At 32.3% G+C, this 16,681-nt stretch overlaps 3 protein-coding genes across 3 annotated transcripts in view; 2 read left to right on the plus strand and 1 right to left on the minus strand.

Moving 5' to 3' along the window:
* The window catches only part of LOC149898356 (uncharacterized), a 313,253-nt gene that overhangs the window by 42,526 nt on the left and 254,046 nt on the right, over positions 1-16,681 (plus strand). The gene's annotated exons all lie outside the window — the stretch shown is intronic.
* Eip93F (Ecdysone-induced protein 93F) overlaps positions 1-16,681 on the minus strand; it is a 213,458-nt gene that overhangs the window by 8,660 nt on the left and 188,117 nt on the right. The window lies entirely within an intron of this gene.
* LOC149898358 (uncharacterized) lies at positions 152-1,939 on the plus strand. The gene is made up of 2 exons (XM_090115627.1): positions 152-357; positions 438-1,939. The coding sequence occupies exon 2, from the start codon at positions 513-515 to the stop codon at positions 1,632-1,634; it is 1,122 nt and encodes a 373-aa protein (XP_089971753.1). The 5' UTR covers positions 152-357; positions 438-512; the 3' UTR covers positions 1,635-1,939.

Genomic DNA, 16,681 nt, shown 5'->3' on the forward strand with positions numbered 1-16,681 from the left:
AATTATTATCTATATTCTATACTAATATTATAAAGCTGAAGAGTTTATTTGTTTGTTTGAACGCGCTTATCTCCGGAACTATAGATACTGGTCCGATTTGCAAAATTCTTTCGGTGTTAGATAGCCCATCTATCAAGGAAGGCTATAGTTTATATATGTAATGAAATAACATTTCATCCATATTCAAATTTGCCGCGCTTCGCGCGTTCATATGATTTTCGGATTGACGTAGCGGTAAGACAAAATGGCGAGAAAGGATTAAAGTATTGTGTGTTGGTGTGCAACAATGTGCAAGGGATATAATTGAGGATTTATTATTATATGTGGACTTTAAATGTCGTTTCTTTGTATTTTCAGGTGAGAATAGTTGTTGTAGTAACAAACTGCTTGTATTTTAAAATTGTGAAACTATTAAAATAAAAACTTTGTATTTTCAGAGAAACAAATTGGTTTTCATTGAAAATCCTCAATAATATATCTTATAAAACGACATTTTCGTTAACTAAAAGAAGATGGACCGATTGCAATTTGAGTTTACGATGATAGCTTCAAATGATGGCAAATCCAATGTGTTAGCCATAACCTCAATTACTACAGAAGAAGGAAAATGCTATGTCTTACCTGATGATCTGAAACCGGTCATTCACCATACATATATTGTTAAAATGAATACATTCTCGAAAATAAAAAACAGCTTAAAGAAGAGGCATCAAAGCCGAAAAATTTGGATAAAATTAGATGAAGACCAAAAGAAAACATATACAGATGAGGAAGGTAATATGCAATTTTTGGATCAATACTTGGAAGAAATTAGCATCATACAACCAAAAGACAAAGATAGTAATTTACAAAATATATTAGAAAAATTAATTGAAACTACCACGAAGAAAGAAAATCAACATAACCTAAAACATGTCTCGGAGAAATTTATTATTGAAAAATTCACAAGTAAGAATTGTAATGCATTGCAATGGATAGAGAATTTTGAAAAAGAGTGTGACCGCTTCAATATTACAAAAGATGAAACAAAAATTGAAATATTGAGATTGTTTTTAGAAAAATCTTGTTTGGATTGGTATAGCTCGATGGCCATCAAACTAACAGTAACTTCTGAATGGAAGGAATGGAAAAACAAGTTTTTGGAAACATTTAAAAACCAAGGATGGGACATGGTCACATATGCTTTTGCGTTCAAGTATAAAGAAGGATTATTAATTGATTATGCAATAAAAAAAGAACGACTCATACTAGACATAAACAAATCAGTAGACTCCAAAACAATAATAGATCTTATTGCAACAGGCTTACCCGGGTTTATCTTAAATAAATTAAACAGGGATGAACTCAACAACACTACTGATTTGTTCAACGAGATAAGAAAATATGAAGGTATGATGTACAAGAAAAACTCACCTATGGTAAGAAGTGCTACTTTTCTTCATAGAAATAAAATTAATGAGAAGAAGCCGTGTAAGACCTGTGAATCTTTAGACAAAGGAATAAGATACCATCCAGAAGAGTTGTGTTGGTTCAAGAAAAATAAAAATGAATCTGAAAGGGGTACCAAAGCCAGAACTGTGAACAATAATTCAATTATTGAAGTAGATATGAATACTAATAAAAAAAACGAGTAAGTACACCATTAATCAAAATCAAGCTTTTGTTAGAAAATAAAATAGAAGTAAGTGGAATTTATGATTCAGGCTCACAGATCTCTTTGATAAATTCAAGACTGATAAAAGTAAAAGAAGATAAAGATAATGTTAATGTTGCATATATGAAAACGGTTAATGGTGTGAAGAAAACAGATGGCTTGATAACAATTAAAATAAAAATATTTGATTTGGAAGAAGAAGTGGATGTATATGTTGTAGAAAATGAAGATTTTGATGATTTTATAATCGGATTGGATATGATACAGAAATTTAGATTAACTCAAAATGAGAACTTGCAGATAGAACAAAAGAAAATAGTAAATAAAAAAGACAGAATACCTAAAGAGAACGAAAATAAAAAAAAATATAAAAAGACTTTTGCAATAAACTTCAATGAACATATAGAAACAGAGGAATTTATAAGTATGATTGAACACTTAGATACTGAAAAGAAAATTGAGATAGAGAAAATTATAAAGGAATTTAAAACAATTTTTGCTAAAGACAAGTATGATATAGGATCAGTTAGAAATTATGAAGCTCACATAGACTTATTAGTCAATAAATACTGTAGTAAAAGACCATATAGATGTACAATAGAAGATAAATTAGAAATTGAAAAGCAAATATCCATGTTACTAAAGAATAATTTAATAGAAGAATCTTACAGTCCTTTCGCTGCTCCAGTGACAATGGCATTTAAAAAAGGTGACAATAAAAAATCCCGTTTATGCATAGATTTCAGAGAGTTGAACAAAATTGTTGTACCGCAAGCTCAACCTTTCCCATTAATAGATGATTTAATTATTAAAACTAGAAATTGTAAATATTTTACTACACTGGACATAAATTCAGCATTTTGGGCAATACCACTAAGGGTGGAAGATAGAAGTAAAACAGGATTTGTCACACAGGAGGGCCACTACCAGTGGACCTGCCTCCCTTTTGGCTTGAAAACATCACCAGCAATTTTCCAGAGAATTTTAAGCAATATTCTAAGAAAACACAATCTTACAGGATATGCAGTTAACTTCATTGACGATATTTTGATATACTCGTCCAACTTTGAAGAACATTTGAGACACATAAGAGATGTATTAGAGGCAATAATAAAAGAAGGCTTTAGATTGAAGTTGCAGAAGTGTACCTTCGCTTCAGACTCGGTAAAGTACCTAGGACATGTAATTCAGCACAATTCGGTAAGACCACTTAAAGACAATCTGATCTCAATAAAACATTTTCCAACCCCTAAGACACAAAAGAACATTAGACAATTTTTGGGTAAAATCAACTTCTACCACGAATACATACCAAGAAGCGCAATTATTTTAGACCCATTACATAATTTATTAAGAAAAAATGAAAAATTTGTGTGGTCAAAGAAGTGTGAAGAATCATTTAATCAAATAAAAAATTATTTAAGCACTCAACCTGTGTTGGAAATATTTGATAATGACTTACCGATAAAAATTTTTACAGATGCATCTTTAGAGGGTATTGGGGCAATATTAAAACAGACACAACTAGACGGCAAAGACAAACCGGTGGCATATTTCTCAAAGAAACTGAATGAACCTCAAAAACGAAAAAAAGCTATATATTTGGAATGCCTTGCAATGAAAGAAGCGGTTAAGTATTGGCAACACTGGCTCATTGGAAAACAATTCACTATTTATTCTGACCACAAACCTCTAGAGAATATGAATATTAAATGCAGGACGGATGAAGAATTGGGAGACCTTACATATTACCTATCTCAGTATGATTTTACAATAAAATATATACCCGGCAAAGAAAATGTTGAAGCTGACTGTTTGAGTCGAAACCCAGTATTAGAATCAGAAGATAACAAAGAGGACCTATTGAAAATAGTTAATTTAATACAGATAAAAGATGTAATTGAAGATCAAGAGAAAAATGCAATAATAATAGAAAATAAACAAAATCTTATACACAAAAATGAAATATACTACAAAAAAATAAAGAAAGATGAAAAGATTATCCTCTCAGAAGAATTCAGTAAAGAACTTATTAAAAAGGTGCATGAAGATTTATGCCATATTGGTATCAGACAATTGCAGAAAAAGATAAGCCCTGTATATACAGCTAAAAATCTAACAAAAAATATATTAAATATTTGTAAAACATGTGAAATATGTATAAGAAATAAATCGAGATGTCAAGGAAAATTTGGACTAATGTCACAACTGGGACCAGCAACAAAACCGTTTGAGATAATGTCAATAGATACTATCGGTGGCTTTGGAGGATCTAGGTCAACAAAAAAATATTTACACCTTTTAGTAGACCACTACACCAGGTATGCATTTATTGTAACTTCTAAAACACAGAATGCAAGTGACTTTATTAAACTAACGAAGAAAGTACTCGAGACAGATGAGATTGGAATAATTCTAACAGATCAATACCCGGGCATCAACTCCAGAGAATTTAAACAATATTTACAGGAAAACAACATTACATTAATATTTACAGCAGTCAATACACCATTCTCGAATGGCTTGAACGAAAGATTAAATCAAACAATAGTCAATAAAATAAGATGCAGAATAAATGAGAAAAATAACAAGAAAACATGGACAACAGTAGCAAGAGAATGTATACAGAAATATAATGAAACGGAACACTCAGTTACAGGATTTGCACCAAAATACTTACTTGATGGTACAAATGTCACTATTCTACCAAACGAAATTAAAACAATACAAAAGGAAGACAAGTGGATTGCAGATAGAAGATTAGCATTAGAGAATACAATAAAATCCCACAATTACAACAAGAAAATATTTGACAGAAATAGAAAACCGCTAGAATTACAAATAGGGAGCGATGTATATGTGGAGAATGGAAACAGATTAAATAGAAAAAAATTAGACGAACTATTAATAGGCCCTTTCAAGATTTTGGAGAAAATATCAAACTCCATCTATAGGATTGACACCGGAAATAGAAAAACAGAATCAACACTATTTCACATAACTAAATTACAACCAGTAACAGCAGAATAATATGAAGATTACGTTTAGGATATAGATATATTATTTAGAATTTTCACTTTTGGGGGGGGAGATGTAATGAAATAACATTTCATCCATATTCAAATTTGCCGCGCTTCGCGCGTTCATATGATTTTCGGATTGACGTAGCGGTAAGACAAAATGGCGAGAAAGGATTAAAGTATTGTGTGTTGGTGTGCAACAATGTGCAAGGGATATAATTGGGGATTTATTATTATATGTGGACTTTAAATGTCGTTTCTTTGTATTTTCAGGTGAGAATAGTTGTTGTAGTAACAAACTGCTTGTATTTTAAAATTGTGAAACTATTAAAATAAAAACTTTGTATTTTCAGAGAAACAAATTGGTTTTCATTGAAAATCCTCAATAATATATCTTATACATATATCATAACGATAAGACCAACAGTAGACCAGTAGTCGACTATACTATATTCGTAATCCTAAATAACAGAATTTTTAATAAAACACAGAACACTCATAAATATCCTTAGTTATTGCTCCTATTGAGTTTTTGATCATGTTTTTTTTTACTTTTAAAATATTATCTCGATCATTCTTCATTGCTTTGGTATTTTGTAATGCTTTCCTAAAATTGAGACCTTCATATTGAGTACTAGTCCTATTATTGTTTCTTATACGTTACTAAATATGGTCAAAAACCACAACCCAAAAAGCCCCTAAGAAAACCATCCTTATAGTTGGTCTCGAATATGCTTCGTCACGAATTAGGTCCCATTACTGTATCCTAGGGTTACCTACATAATAAACTGCAACTTAAAAGCAGACCTTGCAAAAAATTATAAAATACCTGAAGTAAAAATAATAGATAGTATATGTGTTCATCGATTTGTCTTTGCACGTTTAAACTTCTGCTAAATATTGACGAAATAGACAAGCAAAATTTTAATTTAGAGTATTCGACACTAATTCAATTATAATTATTATGTTAAGGGTTTATTATACTTCACTTGAACGTAGAAATTCACTCGACCCACTAAAATTATAATTTAATAATTATTATTATCGTCAAAACCTTCCTGATTTGTTCCAATATTTCATTTCAAAGAAAAATAAGTTATATCAAAATAGTTTTTAAATAAAATTCCAATTTCAATACGTCATAAAAAATAAGCAACATTTTGCAGAAAAACTGTTTCAAGTATCTATTACGTAATACTAAATTATTGATATTAGATTTATCCTTATAATTTATCCTTCGATCTGTTTTTGTTTAATTACCACCTTGATTACCACTAACTAATTTAATTTATCTAGTTAAATGGACTTATAAACACTTTGATTTGATTAATATACGGTAATAAATATATTTTTATTTTTCAAGTTAATTTTTCTGAACCACCAAGCTATTTCCACCGTTTTTCCACAGTTTTTCCCGTATTGCTCCTCTTCTCGTCTTAGCGTGATGATAAATATAGCCTTATACTCTATAGCCTTTCTCTATACAGGGTGTCCCACTGTTGGTATACTAAGCTCAAAGGAGGTTATAGTTTTGCATACGCTGAGTACGTAAAAAATAATTAAAATGGGCTATCTAACACTGAAATAATTGTTCAAACAGGACCCGTAGTTCTTGAGATAAGCACATTCAACCAAACAAACAAAAACTCTTCTGCTTTATAATATTAGTATTTATAGAGAGATATGCTTTATAATATTAGTATTATGACCGTCATTTGATTCAATGTTACTTTGCGAAATTCTTGGAAGCTCAGCTACCTAATGTACCTAATTGTCTGTATTTAACTTTCTACTCATTTCTCACATATGTATTATGTGATTATTTCTTTATACTGACCCTAATGCGTGACCCCCATTATTGATATTAATTTTGTATTTCCGTAGTTTTACTTTTGCCTATTTATTAATAAATAGATATTTAAAAATATCCCTCTACGAAAATGTTGTTTTCTGTTGTGCTCTACGAACTTGTTAAAAATAGGTGCACACACAAATTATGTCGCATAAAATATGTGACATAATTTTTTTTTCGAACAACTAAATATTGATAACAATCTCCTATACTTTTTACTTATCTTAATTAAATAACTACTTTTAACTTCAAGACAATTTTACAAAAACGCAATTATAGAAAAAAGCAACACATTTTTAATAAGGCATTGTATTTAAATAAAAAAAAAAAAAACAGTTAAATGCCATCGTTTTACGCGATACATAACAGTGTCGTGCATATTTTTAACTAAAAACTTAATTAATTTATTCAGAACGACATTTTCCTGCTAAATGATCACGACATCCTGTTAGACATAATTTAATTAATTATTTTATGAACTAGGATATATTAAAACTAAAAGTGAATCTATAATAATATTACAAAGCTTAAGAGTTTGTTTGTTTGAACGCGCTAATCTCAGGTCCGAATTGAAAAATTATTTCGGTGTTAGATATACCATTCATCGAGGATGGCTATCAAAATCAAAATCAAAATCAAAAATCAAAAATATTTATTCTGTAACAAATAGTATTACAATTTAACAGTCATTGAGACATCCTTTTAAGCAATTAAATGCTTGTGTTAGGACATCTCGCTCTTCCGACAGTACATTATGCTTAGTGTTACACGAATAACATTTTCTTATATAAAGAGAAATATGTAAAATTTATTTAGATATATGTATTATAGGGAACAGAACGAGTGTATATTTTGTGTGTGTGTGTGTGTGTGTGTGTGTGTGTGTGAGTGAGTGTGTGAATGTGCGTGTGTGTTTGTGAGAGAGTGTGTGTGTAGTGTGTATATTATATAATATGTTGCTTTTTTTTTAATTTATTTTATTTAATTTTAATAAGTCTTCTATTTCCTCATAATTTTTATTTTTTAACCATTTAATTAGTTGCAATTTACACTCCTTCGCTGTTTTAGGGTATATATTTAAGGCTTTATTTATTAAGTTGTACAGGCAAGAAGATTGTTTAGCCTGTTGTCTTCGAGCATATGCGGTTTTAACAAGTACATTGGGAACCACACATGTTTTCCTCCTTCTATTATCAACTTTAGGATCATATTTTAAACTTTTGTGTTGTTTCAGAACAATATTTAATACGTAAAGCTTTCGAACTGTAAGAACATCACACACTGAATATAATTCTTGAGTCGGAAATCTATAAGGTTTAAAATGGATAACCTTAAGTAAAGATCTTTGTGCCCTCTCAAGATCTAGAAATTTTGTTTTGGTAGCCCCTCCCCATACCGTAATACAATATGTAAGCACCGATTGAACAAGTGACACATATACAATTTTCAGCAAATCTGTATTTGCGACATGTCTTAGGGTCTTGAAGAACCATACAAACTTTCTAGTCCTTGTCATGAGGAGTTCTAGATGTAGATGCCACGACAAACGTTCGTCTATGATTACTCCGAGATATTTTGTGTTAGATACTTTAGTGATTTGTTGACATGAACAGTTTAATTTATCACGGTTAGGGCAAGAATGAATTTTTATATTAATATTAGGTTGATTTCTAATGTAATTAGCAAAGCAGATGTAGTTGGTTTTGGCTATATTAAGAGTCAAGAGATGCATTTCTAACCATTGTGCGATTTTAGCTAAACCAATTTCAGCACTATTTTGTACTTCATCCCAATCTCTTCCACAAAATACAACAGCTGTATCGTCTGCATATGAAAACACATATCCATTTGTCAAAGACATATCACATAATGAATTAACGTAAAGCAAAAAGAGGGTTGGTCCCAATACACTCCCCTGCGGAACACCATAAAATACCTTAGAATCATCACTACAATGCTCTGTTATCTTGACCCTTTGTCTACGATCTGTGAGGTAACTCCGAAAAAGGTTTAAAGAAGTACCTCGTATACCGATTTGCTCTAGCTTCTGCACAAGGATGGGGATAGAGACACTATCAAATGCTTTTTTTATGTCTAGAAATACAGTTATACATTTGTTTCCTACATCTACTTGATTAACGATTAAAGACGTCAGAGCTGTAACAGCGTCTTCAGTACTTAAACCATGTCTGAAACCAAATTGCGAGCGAGATAGTAAATTAAATTTATGTAGGTAAGAAGTTAAACGGTTATTTAATAATTTCTCTAGAATTTTCGCCATTACTGGGAGGACTGAGATGGGTCTGTAATTATTGGGATCGTCTTTATTCCCACCCTTGTGCACAGGCGTTATTAAGGCCAATTTCAGAGCGTCCGGAAAGACTCCTGTTGTAAAGCAGAGGTTTGTAAGATGAGTCATTATAGGTATAATTATGTCCCCGGCCTGCTTTAAAAATTTAGTAGTAATATTATCATATCCCGGTGCGCTATCTGTTTTAAGACTCATCAACACAGATTTAACCTCATCATCATCAGCCTCCAACAAAACAAAAGATGAACCATGGGAACTCGAAGTTAAATATGTGGCCGAGCTAGGACTATAACTTGGGCGGGATAGAATCTCTACAGCAAGTGATTTTCCAACATTGGCAAAGAAATCATTGACGAGGTTAACACATTTATGAGGGGTTGACTGTATAGATAGTAGCTCAATATTTTTATCATGCAATGTCTTCCGTTGTGTAATATTATTGATGGTTCTCCAGAGCATCTTAGGGTTTCCGGCAGCATTAGCTATTTGTTCTTGTTCATATCTACGCTTTAGCTTTTTAATGAGACTAGTGCAATAATTCCTATAACGTCTGTATGTGATTTGCAATACATGATTTTGTGGGTCAGATCGAAGCTTTATTTGTAAATAATTTCTATTGCGAATACATCGCTATAGGCTATAGGCTATATAATATCACTAGCTGTTGCCCGCAGCTTCGCTTGCGTGGAAAAGATTAATTTTCATGGTATAAGTTTTCATCCCCTATTTTACCCCTTTAGGGGATGAATTTTCTAAAATCCTTTCTTAGGGGACGCCTACGTTATGACTTCTACCTGCATGCCAAATTCCAGCCCGATACGTCCAGAGGTTTGGGCTGTGCGTTGGTAGATCACTATATCAGTCACCTTTGAGTTTTATATACCTATATAGATTAGTGATTACATTAAGACCAACAGGAGCGGAACCACGCGGGTGAAACCGAGGAGCGCAACTAGTTTGAAAAAAAAACCCTATGTTACTAGTGGAAAATTATTGAATATAAGCTTACTTAACTACATACTCAGCTCTAACTTCTGTCATTATAATACTAGCCCATTTTTGATATTATTTGTGAGATGTAGAGTCACAGACGCTACAGTAGAAGCTATTGAAGCGAATTATTTATGAAATTATAATATTGACGTGAGCACATATGTATAATTAAAGTCTATCAAAAATCTTATTACACAACGTACTCTTTCCATACACAAAGCCATGCACTTCCGAACCCAAAAAAAAAACAAAACAGGAAAGGGCTGTCTCAAGTATGTCAAGAGACAAAAATCCTCATTCGACATCCAGACTTCAAGCAGAGCGCACGTCACGACTCCCATAACTAATTATTGAGCAGTACAATTGTAAACATATCGATATTGAATTCACATCTCAAAAAGCTGTGAATAGTATACTGTAGTGTCAGAAGCGAGGCAACAAAGCCGCGTGATTCTATTGTGCGCAGTTCTGATGTTTCTTGAAGGAATATTGAAATTATTCGATGCTCAACTGACGGCCTTTTGTCCGTATTTAGGTTATAGTCTGTTTTGATGTAAGAGTATGGGTGTTTGATGACAACTGACAAGTATAATTATTGTGTGTTTAACTGTATGAATGAACGAGAGAAAGCTTATAATAAGGAATATAACTCGCTGTAACTGGTATTAGAAGTCCAAATATCGAATAAAATGAGGGTGGTTAAAAAGAGGACATATGAAGTACCTACCTATATGCAGTTAATAGTAATTATTTCATAATATAATAAAAAGTAATAAAATCACTACAAAAATATCTACCTAGCTGATGAAAATCGTCTCTACATACCTATCATAATGCTTTACATTCTTTTCGACATCCCCGTACTATCTGCAAAAGTTATGGATTCTGTAGAAGACGATGGAAGATAGAATGTTGCAATTTTCAATTTACATTATTACAATTCAGCATTTTCTGTCCTAAATTATAGTGAGAACATTTCCCAAAATCTGTCATTACCAGCATTAAATCATAACTTCGTCTTTCTTTTAACATCACAACTTTACCCGTACGTTTACATTTTCCAATAAAGAAACGAATTTACACATCAATACAATTTCACAAACAGCTAAGAGGCACTGAAATGTACACGATACCGTTACGGATGCGTCGCGACAATCGTTTCGGATAAATATCGTGTCGTATTCGTTACAATGCTTCAAAAATGATATGTTTCGAGACACTTCTGTAGACGGTAAGATGGGATCAGGAGATGCGAAAATTTTTCATGTTTTGGGAAGCTGTGAAGGCAGTTTTATATGTATTTTTGTAGTCTTTAAAAATAGTTTACAGTTGTCCTTTTGTAATTTCGAAATATCGTCTAAAATGTAGAGTTTTAAATGCAAATTTTGCTTACAGTACGTTTTGGTACTTTTTTAATTATGAAACATAAACTAGTATTGTCTTATTAGTCAGCCAGTTACTTAACAAATAGTTTAGCCAAAATCAATTTAACATAACCCAGATTTTCCATATACGTCGCTACCTAAAAGATAACGCTAAAGTTAAAATCACTGTTATTATAATTAGTGGCACAGTTGCAAGTTAAACAATGGATCCGATTCTAAAGTAAACATTTAAATAACAAATGGGGCTAAATATGCAACCTTGAAGCACTCCGTCTTAAATAAATCAATACTTTGATAATTTATTCAATGGATAATAAGTTTTGCGAATTGATATTTAAAGAGTAGTTATTTTAAGACGCAGTTAACGTCTTGTTTAAATGTAGGTGTTGAATATTATGCAGTTTAAATATATTTTACGAGATAATATTTGTCTTAAACGTTGGAATATTTCCATTGAGCGTTATAGAGTATCAAGCCTTTAATTTGGATGATTGTAGGTGCTTAGGTTGTTTGATTATACGTTTGAAAATTCTTTTATAGATTTGAATTGAATTTAAATAGCTTTGTTATCAACAACATAGTAATTAAGGTATCATTTCAAATCAGACATAATTAAAACCGTCACAATCAACTAAAAAATAATGAAGTCGAATCCTTGCTAATCCTCGACAAAACACCGTAAACCCTATAAAATGTATCAAATCAAAGCCTTTGATCTATTTTTACGTATCTCGTTATTACATCTGAGTTGTTGCGAATCAAACAATCCAATTAAATCGGAAAGTTCATCCGATTCCGGCAAGTACGTGGCTGTCATAAAATGTTAACGATCCGATATCGGCTTGATAGAAGCTTCTGGAAATGTGTCACAGTTTCATGCGCCATTTTATTGGGCTTTCCGCGGGATTGCTTCGTGATTCTGTTCACTTGACACATAGTTGTGCTGTTCAGTCAGTCATGTTTTGATTGCTTTTTGTTGGAAAGAATTATATATCTATTTATAAGTAGCTGTGGTACGCAGTCGTGATCATAATTCCTCGTTAGATGGGCTATCTAACGCTGAAAGTATTTTTGAAATCGGTCGACCAGTAGTTTCAGAGATTAGCGCGTTCAAAAGCAAACAAACAAATTGTCAAATTATAAGCATTATTAGTATAAATATTAGTAACACCTTAATACTGAAAGGCAAACGTCGAAAAAGTTCCATAAAGTAGGAAATTTTCGAAGCTTGATTGTTGGAAATTTAGAATTACAAAAAAGACAGTGATACACTAAATTCCGTTCCATTACCTTTTGAGGATCCTAAAAATTGTAATAAGCATTCGTCTACTTTCCACGTGTTTAAAAAATGAACATCAAATAATTTCTATCGTGCACGTGTAACGAATTAAATACATTAAAGGTTGTCATTTGAGAAAGTTCTGGAAACCTTCTCTTTGGGTTTTTCGTGGAATTGGCGCTCTACTGAGGGAGAAATAGCTTTGAATCTCTAAAGGCATTGAAGTGGGAAATTATTACATCGTGACATTTAGGTTTTAGCTTCTGCATCTTCTTATATAATATATAAAGACAGAAGAAGATATATATAATATATATTTTATTAATTTATATATTACATATATAGTTGTACATATATTATATTATAATATATAAAGCTACACTACCACTCACTCACTGACTGACATCGGTTTTCTCGGAAACTACGGGGAAAGTGGGGGGGATAACGACGTGATCGTGTAGAGGTGCGCCGAGTGACCAGAGGAAAAATATAGCGATCTCGATCATCTTCGAAAACCAAGTGGACCCCTGGAGGTGCGCAAAAACGGTGGTACCTGGAGGGGGGGTGTCGGAACAAAAAATGCTCGGAACTGGTGGCGATTACCAGGGGAGGTGGAAAAATGGGGATTTTCGCGAAAACAAGATGGCCGCCGTACTTTGCCAAAATCGCCGTTTATGAATCCTTACGTCTCAAATTTGGCACACGTGCTCTGTTCGAGCCGGCGAATCGATCGGTGCCCCGTTTGAGTGGCTCCGGGCCCCAGTTTCCAACTTCCATACAACGTAAAATCCAACGGCCCGCGGAAACGGTGCGAGTTGGGTGGGGGGTCCGGGAACTAAAAATGATCACCACCCTGGGACGCTACCAGGGAGCCATAGTGGGTCGCTCGATTTTGGAATTTTTCCATTTTTGGCGCAAACATAAAAACGTAAATTTAGACGAGGTGGCGCAACGGAGAAATACACCAATGATGCATTCGTACTCGCCCAGCTCCCAGGATATCCAGAAAAATACGAAATCTTAAACTTTCCCTCATCTCTCGAAGACGGTCAACGGTCCGCGCAAACGGTAGCAGCTACATCTGGGGTGCTCAAACTAAATGTGTAGTAGACCTCGAGCAATTACCACAGATAGTGAAAAAAATTCAAAATGGCGGAAAAAATGGCCGCCGCCATACAAATGCTAAAACGGCCATCGCTGGTCCGATCGCGCTGAAACTTGGCACAGGGGCTTTAATCAAGCCGCACATTAAGTTGGCATACTCATCATCGAGTTTCCATCGCTGGTTTCCGAGTTTCATACAACGCGAAATTCGACGGCTCTCCGAAACGGCGCCAGATAGGTGGGGGGTGTAGAACTAAAAAATGATCAGGAAGATGGGGCGCTACCAGGGCAATTGAGAAATTTCAAATTGGACGTAATTTTTTTTTCAAAAATGGCCGATTTTTCGAGGCAAGATGGTGGCGCCGGTTATTTTACGATCGGTCTGAAAATTGACTTCTGTGCTCTAATCGGCCAGATTTACAAAACTGCATACTCAGAATTTCTCTCCGACCCCCGGTTTCCATTTTCCATATATCACGAAATTCAATGGTTCTCTGAACTGGTGGCAGGTAGGTCAGGGTCGCCGAAGTAAAAAATGCTTCAAAACCTGGTCCGCTTTCAGGCATATAATATTTTTTTGTAGAAAGTGAAATTTTTTTTTTCGAAAATTTTGTATGGAAATTTCCATAGTAGGAAGGGTAATAGGAATATAGCAACGGAAAAAGATGGCACCGCGGGCTGCTTGCTGCCCGCGCACCGCGCAACCTCGAAGGTCGACAGCCTCCCGGAGTAGAAAATATTTGAATAAGTAGGTTATTTATAAGCAGTTTCGACTGACTGTGGAATCGCTGTTTTTTTTTAGCTATCCGCGCGCCAGCGGCTTCGCCAGCGTAGTTGAAGAACCCGCATAGTTGTGAATAAAATAATAATATAAGTAATGAACCGAGATGAGTAATTTCTATTGATGTTATTAAAACAAGTAGGTATTAAAAAATCGAGTTTTTTTTCTCTACGAACGGATCTCACCAGTGTTGAGATTTCGACTCGACTTATCGTAATTGACACAGTTAAACAGGACGAATAAATATTGACCATTGATTGCTATGGGGTCTATAAACCCATCGTATATTTGCATAACAATTTTTTTCAAAAATATTTAATGTGTAGAAATCTAAGGTAGAAATGGACTGTTTAATTTTTTATTAAATATGTAAGTTACATATCGTTTCTGTAAATTTTGTTTTGTGTGCATTGTACAATAAAGTGTTTTCTATTTCTATTTCTATTTCTAAGCGGGTAGGTACATAGATTTAAATAAAAATGATTCAAGTGCGAGTTGGACTCACAACACTAAGGTTTCCGTATAAGTATGAAACTTCACTATAAGACCTTGCCAAGATTGCTTAGGTATATCTACGGTTTTTATTATTTTTGTTGTCGAAGCGACATCGACATCATGATCTCTGAAATTTTTAAATGTAGGTATCAAGATTCATGAGATCAGAGATACAGCCTGGTAGCAGATGGACAGACAGCCAGTTAGTAATATAGTTCCCTTTTTACCCTATGAGTATAGATTCTTAAAAACAGAAAATTATCATTGTTTATAAATTTTTAAAACAATAATATTCAAGATCTGTAGAACAAGTGTAGAACCTATTATACTATCTCATTAAACATGTAAGAATAGTAATAATTACTAATAAGTATTTATTTATAATGATTTTTTATTTCATTTAGCTTTTACCAATGTTGTACCTAATAAAAATTAAGTCTGAATAAAATGTACCTACCTCTACCCTCTTCAAATATTTATATGATTTCAAATCAAATTGGAATAATAAAAATTAATAATCAACAAGCATTCAATGAGAATTTTATAAATCAATATGTACTTACTTTAAAATATGCAATATGTAAAGTTAACATTAAAATATATTTTAAAAAATTATATGAAAGCAATTTAAATTATTTGTATAGCAATATATCTAAATCATTTGTTTCTACTTTATGAATATTATTACTAATAAGAGACACTTGATGAATAAGAAAATGAAACACATTAAAAAGTTTCCATTATAATATATTTACACTGAAAACATAATATCCAAACCATGATATTTATTTAATTTAATTATAAACATGACTTGGTGTAGGGATAGATACCATGTTTAAATTAATATTTTAATGATACAGTAACTTTTATTTCATATTTTTGTCAAGACTTCTGCAGGGATCCCAAGTTACATTGTTCTTGAAAGATATTTTTTGCATAGATATATTAAATTAATGATGTTTGGTGAATTAAAATTGATAACGAGTACGGCCACATTACTATACTTGGTTCCTTTTTTCTTATAGCAAACAATGCTGTTTAAAATGTAGACGGCTTTCACTTATTAGGTATTTGCTTTATATTATAGTAAAAGAACTAAGAAGTATAAAATGTACAGTAACAATAGCTATCAAGTTTTCAGAGACATCATGGTTATTCAAATTGAAATTTATACACTATTTTTTCATCTATATAATACCATCAATGGGTCAATCAGTCTATGTTATTCAATATTAATAATACAAATAACTTTCTGGAATCTTTTATAAATTTAAAATGTGAGCATCTGCAAATCATAAAACATTTCCTTTATGTTTGGTAAATTCAACTTTTGTTTTTCTTCATTTTCATATTCTGATCTTATTAGATTTCACTTGTTTTACACTTGGCATTGAAGTCTTCTTTCATCACAAAAATATATTATGTTTTAATTCATCCATTGTTCGATTTTTATTCAATGACATGAAAACTTCTTATCCACTTCTTTTGGAATGATAAATTGGCAAAACATATTTTTGTTATGCATAAATAACACATAATATTTTACATTATACACAAGAAGCCGTTTTCTTATTTGTTTTCGGAAAGTTGTTTGTTGACATAAAATTATTCATTTGTGATTTGACGTTTCAATGATCATTTAAAATTTGACATTAGTATCAATAGTAAAAAAGTGCATTAACAATTGAAAGACTTTAATTCATTAAATCTTTAAAAGAAATATAATGACGTAAAAATAAAACAGATTTAATGAAATAAAAAATTACGAGCACGTATAACTTTTTTCCAAGTGCATTTAAATTAAAAC

The sequence above is a fragment of the Colias eurytheme genome, chromosome 23, assembly GCF_061535395.1.
Source record: "Colias eurytheme isolate Ceu_HAF_F1 chromosome 23, ilColEury1 Martin Lab GWU primary, whole genome shotgun sequence".
In the NCBI taxonomy this organism is placed as follows: Eukaryota; Metazoa; Arthropoda; class Insecta; order Lepidoptera; family Pieridae; genus Colias; species Colias eurytheme.